This window comes from Citrus clementina, unplaced genomic scaffold (assembly GCF_000493195.1).
Source record: "Citrus clementina cultivar Clemenules unplaced genomic scaffold, Citrus_clementina_v1.0 scaffold_8, whole genome shotgun sequence".
NCBI classification, from domain to species: Eukaryota; Viridiplantae; Streptophyta; class Magnoliopsida; order Sapindales; family Rutaceae; genus Citrus; species Citrus x clementina.
This window is the reverse complement of record NW_006262022.1, coordinates 11,919,162-11,925,646: the sequence shown is the minus strand read 5'-3', so window position 1 is coordinate 11,925,646 and position 6,485 is coordinate 11,919,162. Positions and strand designations below refer to the sequence as shown.

The window sequence follows — 6,485 nt, the reverse complement described above, 5'->3', positions numbered from 1 at the left end:
CGCCCTCTATGGGTCGATGATGGGCTTCCCATCTAGTTTTCCTATAAACTGGCAAACAGGGTTGTTTTGTAGTCAGATTCCCGAGATTATATCATGCACTCTCTTTTTAGAATAATGGACATAACTGGAGAATTGCTCCTTGTACATATCCACTATGATGCGTTTCAAGAGACGAAAGGATATCATCCAATGACTCCTTATTCAAGTCATCCCTAATGAATTGAATCTTATCTTTTCTGTTATCAGACACCATTCCTAAAGAACACGATTTTTTATCGCATCTCATTCTAGCACACTTATGACAAGCAACGTAAAGTCTTCGAGCTCTTCGTTTTCTTGCATAATTTCCTTTACCACAACCAAGCATGTATGCAATAAATTTAGGAGGCAACTCACCTGCTAATCATACTTTGGCCTCGATTAACCAGCAGATGTCAGCAGGTATGTTATTCCTTATAAGCAATCGCATGTGTTCGGACCGAGCTTCATAGATTGTAAGGAGGGCATTCTGAGGAAGTGAAGGGAATTGATTGCGAAGCTTTGCTAGAATCTCGTTTCTATCCATACATTCGCCTCAGAATATCAGTTATTATAGGAAACTGAAGTAACCGACTTGATTTTTACGAAGTATCGTTATTCGCTACTTAACTGGGGTAACAAATTAAAGTACACAAACAAAGTATGAAATTAAAACACACAAAGAAAATTACAATCATCCTGTTATTGAATTTACCTTAAACTCTAACTGGATGTCAAAGATACCTCTTTCCATGTCTCTTAGTTGTCTTTCTAAAGGCTCAACATGGGATACTAACTCTGATGGTTGTAGATCCCAAATATGATGTGTTTTACAAAATCGAATATGGCTTCTGAGATGAGATTTTACACGTTGAAGTCATCTAAGGAGGTCTAAGAGGATCTGTTTAGTTGAGGCACTCATGATTAACAATGATAAAAGAAAACTTAATGGTTAAACAAACACACTTATGCAAAAATAATTTCAATTAGCAAAAAACTAGTAAAAAAAAAGAAAAAAAAATCAAATCACCGAAAAGAAAGAAAAATCTCAATTCGAATTTGGTAGGTCACTCAAATTTATTTCGATATCATCTCCATGTGGTTGGTACTCTAGATATGGCTTTAATCTTTGACCATTAACTTTAAAAGTTGCATCATTCTTTGGATCATTAATTTCAATTGCTCCATGTGGAAAAATAGTGTGAACAATAAAAAGGGTCAGACCATCGAGAGCGTAACTTACGTGGGAATAGGTGTAAGCGAGAATTGAATAAAAGCACTTTCTGACCTGGAGTGAAAGATTTTCTCAAAATTTGCTTGTCATGAAAGACTTTCATTCGTTGCTTGTAAATCTTGGCATTTTCGTATGCATCATTGCGAATTTATTCAAGTTCTGTTAGTTGTAATCTTCTTTCTAAGCTAGCTTGCTGCATGTCAAAGTTGAATTTCTTGATGGCCTAGTACGCATGATGCTTGAGTTCCACAGGTAGGTGGCAAGCTTTTCCATACACTAGCCTGTAGGGTGACATCTCAATTGGGGTCTTAAAAGTAGTTCTATATGCCCATAATGCGTCATCGAGTCTTAATGACTAATCTTTTATGTCTGGTCTCACTATTTTTTTTAATATGTGCTTTATTTCTCTATTAGAGATCTCAACTTGGCCACTGGTTTGCAAATGATATGGGGTCGCCACTTTGTGAGTGATTGAATACTTTGTCAAAAGAGCTTTGAATGATTTGTTACAAAAGTTGGCACCACCATCACTGATTATTGCTCGAGGGAATCCAAAGCGTGAAACAACATTGCTTTTTTAAAAATCCTATCACCACCTTGTGAATATTAGTTCTATATGGAATTGCTTCTACCTATTTCAATATGTAGTCAATAGCAACCAATCTGTATTGATGGCCAATAAAAGGGGAAAGGGTCCCATGAAGTTGATACCCCATACATCAAAAATCTCAACCACTAAAATTGGATTTAGTGGCATCATATTCCTTCATGTAATGCTCCCCATTCGTTGACACCTATCACATGAAGAACAAAATGTGTAAGCATCTCGAAATACAATTGGCCAATAGAAACCACATTGTAAAACTTTAGTAGTTGTTTTCTTAGCGTTGAAATGGCCTCCAGAAGCTTGTTCATGGCAGAATGAAAGGATATTTTGAAATTCATTTTCTGGGACAAATCGTCGAACAATTTGATATGCACAATACTTCAACAGATAAGGGTCATCCCAAAAGAAATTCTTTATTTCCGCAAAAAAATGGCTTTGTCTTGCTTGGTCCAATGCTCTGGAAGTTGACCTGTGACAAGATAATTAACGATATCTGTGTACCACGGTAATACTTCCACACTCATCAATTATTCATCTAGAAATAACTCATTCAATGTTAATGGTTTTGTAATTATGTCAAAATTGAGATGAGAGAGATGGTCAGCCACAACATTTTATATGCCTTTCTTATCTTTGAATTCCAAGTCAAATTTCTGCAAAAGTAACACCCAACGAATTAGTCTAACTTTTGCATCTTTCTTTGTGAGAAGATATTTAAGAGCAGCATGATCTGTGAATCCAATTATTTTAGAACCAATGAGATAAGATCGAAATTTCTCTAATGCAAACACTACTGCTAGCATTTCTTTTTCAGTGGTTGAATAGTTCAACTGTGCATCATTCAATGTCTTACTAGCATAGTAAATAACATGGGGAATTCGATCAACTCTTTGTCCTAATACTGCTTCTACTGCATAATCAGATGCATCACACATAAGCTCAAATGGTAAGTTCTAGTTTGGGGGCTGAATGATGGGTGATGATGTCAACAACTGTTTTAGTTTTTCAAATGCCACAAGACATGAATCATCAAAGATAAAATGTACATCCTTAGCACGTAGATTGCATAAGGGTCTAGAAACTTTGCTAAAATCTTTAATGAAACATTTATAAAAACCAGCATACCCAAAGAAAGATCTAACTTCTCTGACTGTTTTAGGTGGAGGAAGATTGGAAATGAGATCCACCTAGGCTTTATCAACCTCAATACCTTTGCTTGAAATGATGTGATCGAGAACAATATCTTGTTTTACTATAAAATGGCACTTCTCCCAATTTAAGACCAAATTCTTCTCTATACATCTCTGCAGAACTAGTGTTAGATGATGTAAACATTGATTGAATGAATCACCAAAAACAGAATAGTCATCCATAAAGACTTCAAGGAAATGTTCAACCATATAAAAAAAAATGCTTAACATGCATCGTTGAAATGTAGAAAGTGGATTACATAATCCAAATGGCATCCTCCTATATGCAAAAGTGTCGAAAGGGCAAGTGAAAGTGGTTTTCTCTTGATCTTTTGGTGCTACGGAAATATGATTATCTCCTGAATAGCCATCTAGAAAGCAATAAAATTGATGGCCTGCTAATCTATCAAGCATTTGATCGATAAATGGTAAAGGAAAATGGTTTTTACGTGTGACATAATTCAACTTTCTATAATCAATTCATATACGCCATCCTGTAGTCACTCTAATGGGTATCATTAGGAATTCCAAATAATCTTATTTGATCCCCTAGAAGAAGATTACCCAAACATGGAAACCACTTCATCTTCAGCCTCAACACCTTCATCATCTTCATCCCATATTTCTCTTTCCTACAGTCTCTCTCTTCCCAGATCATGTCAAAAACATGTAGCCTCTAAAATTGAAAACCTTGTCGAATATTCTTATATTCCCGAATCTGCCCAAATCAATGAATCACAATTTCCTATCATGAGTCCCTACAACCTCTACAAACAAAAAACTTCTCTCACCAGAAGTGTTAGAACCCTTATCTCCACAAAAAGACCACTCCCAAAAGAGTATATCCAGTCTTCTAGACTCGATCAGTGCGCTTTACAAGCCTCTCCAAGTGAACAGTATGTCACTTTAGAAATACCCTCAGATCTCGTAGCAAACTGGAAACGAGAAGGGTATACCCATCTTCATCTTGGTGGTATTAGATTGATTCTGACTCTCCATGGCCGAAAAGGCTTACCTGTTATAGCCAAAATTGCTCTCCTGGACACCAGGTTCAAACAGTACCAACATGCTGTTATCGGAACCGTTCTGACCACACTCCCTGCTGGTAGTGTCCTCTTAACCTTTTACCTAAATTTCAACCTCTCTCTTGAAGATCTCAACCTTCTGACAACCATCAAAGTTCATATCCAGCTCCAAGGAGCAAAACAAACACCCACATCAAAGCTTACCACTCTTCATCACCAAATAGTGTATCAATTACAAAATCATGCACTAGATCTTCCTACACCTTCAACCACATCTGCTGCCTTAATGATTCTTGCCGACACAGATACAATTCCAACCATCATCCAAATTCCCAAACAAATCCAGAAACAAGAATTGCTCAAACTCATGCCTCTTGAATGGCTGACCAATTATGAGCACTTCCACCAAAATTATGAACCAGTTCAAACCACAGAAGCCACGTTTGAAAGAAGACAAAATGGTCAAGTCAAACTATCTTTTCAAACAATTGAGCCTCAACTTGTTCCAGAAACTCCAAGGCTTTCTTACACTGCTATGATTGCAACAGTCCAAACTGGTCAAGAAAAGACCCTTCCCATTCATGGTTTCTCATCCGAAGTGTATCCTGTATATCCTGATAAACTCAATGGTCATTTTCTATGGGATGTTCCTAAAGCCCATATGTGTAATCTGGATTGTCCTTGCTTGGATGATATGGATATTGATAACGAACTGGAAGTTATGAGGAGAAAGAACAAGAAAAAGAAAAAACCTTCTCATTCAAAAACATCTTGTAAATCTTTTCCTCCACAATCTCCACCAGATCCTAAACCTCCTGTTCAACCAATAAGATCATGCCTAATGTTTTCAGGTCAATCTTATGAAGAGTCATTCCCTCCACTTGAAAAGCAGACAGACACTTAAACCAGAGTTGTCTCCAAACCCTTTGTCCAATCACCAGTTACAGCCTCTAGGCAACCTGAAGAGCCAAAACAGTATGAAGCTGTTTTAAATTGGCAAACCAAAAATGCCAATGCTCATAATCAAACCCTCAAACAACTTGGCAAGAGAATTGATAGAGTTGCCAGTCAAGTCTCCTAGATTGAAACTAAAGTTGATGCAATCAGCCATCGTCTTGATCAGATGTACATACATCTACAAGACCATATCTCTGAATTAGATGCCAATCTCAGACGAATGATCAATAATCATATCTGGGGTCCTGAGTTTAACAAGAAAGAAGAAGAGATCAGAAAGCTCAAAGCTGAATTGGCAAGAATTGATGCTGAAAGAACTCGTCCAACCCTTTTCACTCAGACACAATCCACACCTATGGCTCCTCCTGTGTTTGAAACCTATTCACTTTTTTATACATCTCCCAAACCTCCCCAACCTGTTTACAACCAGTTATTTGGTTTCTCACATCTCCAACCAACTCCTTAACCAAAACCCTCTTCACCTAAAAAACCAAAGTCCAAAGTCCAAATTTCAGAACCGACGTCCAAGCCAACTCCATCCTCATCTGTTCCTCCGGTACCTCCGGAGGATTCACCAAAAGTTACTCCTGAACCTCCTAAAAAAGATAAAGGACCAATGGATCAGTATCATTATCATATTGTCCACGACTCGTCTCCTGAATCTTCTAAACCAGAAACAGTATGTGAGTCCAATCCATCAGAGTCAAACTCATCTTCCTCATCCCCAAACTCAACCAATCCCTCTACTAACTCTGAATCAGAGTATGCTGACATTACGAGCATATTAATGGAAACTAAACCTGACGATCCCGGTGCTTCAACTTCAACACCTATTGTTGAAGATAATTTTTCTGATGATGAGCATAAAGCATCTCACACCGAACCAGTGCCACCAATGCCACCACCAACTCATGATCACTCAACAAAACCATCTTCAGCATCTTGGTTCACATTTGATGACATTCCTCATTACAGATTGCCTGCTAGACTTTAAGAATTTGCTTCATGGATTGATCTCCAAGGAACAAAGCCAAATGTTCAATCTCAAGCTGTCCTTCGTGAATTCATGGCCTGATCTACGGGTTCTTTACGAGATTGGTTAGAAAGCTTGGGAGAATATAGACAACTCCAATTCATGCAATCCCCAGTTGGTACAGCACTCAATATCATCCATGAACAATTCATTGGAGAAAAAACAGCATCTACCAATGCCGACAGAAAAGAGTACCATAAGATGAAATGCTGTTCTCTCAAACGACATCTTTTGGAATCTCATTATAAAAGAACAAGTATTCTATTTTACAAGCTGAATGGGTTCAACGACCCTTCTCTCAAACATGTCTTGATAGCCTCTCTTCCTTCTGAGTTACAACCTGATCTTCAAAGAAAACTCACAGCCACTAATCTCAGTATTGCTGACATCTCTTTGGTAAAGATTTTCCAGATTGCCATGT

General features: G+C 37.7%; 1 protein-coding gene across 1 annotated transcript; it reads left to right on the top strand.

Moving 5' to 3' along the window:
- The first annotated feature begins 5,251 nt into the window (after window positions 1–5,251).
- Window positions 5,252–6,025, top strand: LOC112096364 (leucine-rich repeat extensin-like protein 1). The gene is made up of 2 exons (XM_024179789.1): window positions 5,252–5,468; window positions 5,547–6,025. Exons 1-2 carry the CDS (start codon window positions 5,252–5,254, stop codon window positions 6,023–6,025), a joined length of 696 nt encoding a protein of 231 aa, XP_024035557.1.
- Window positions 6,026–6,485: the final 460 nt, after the last annotated feature.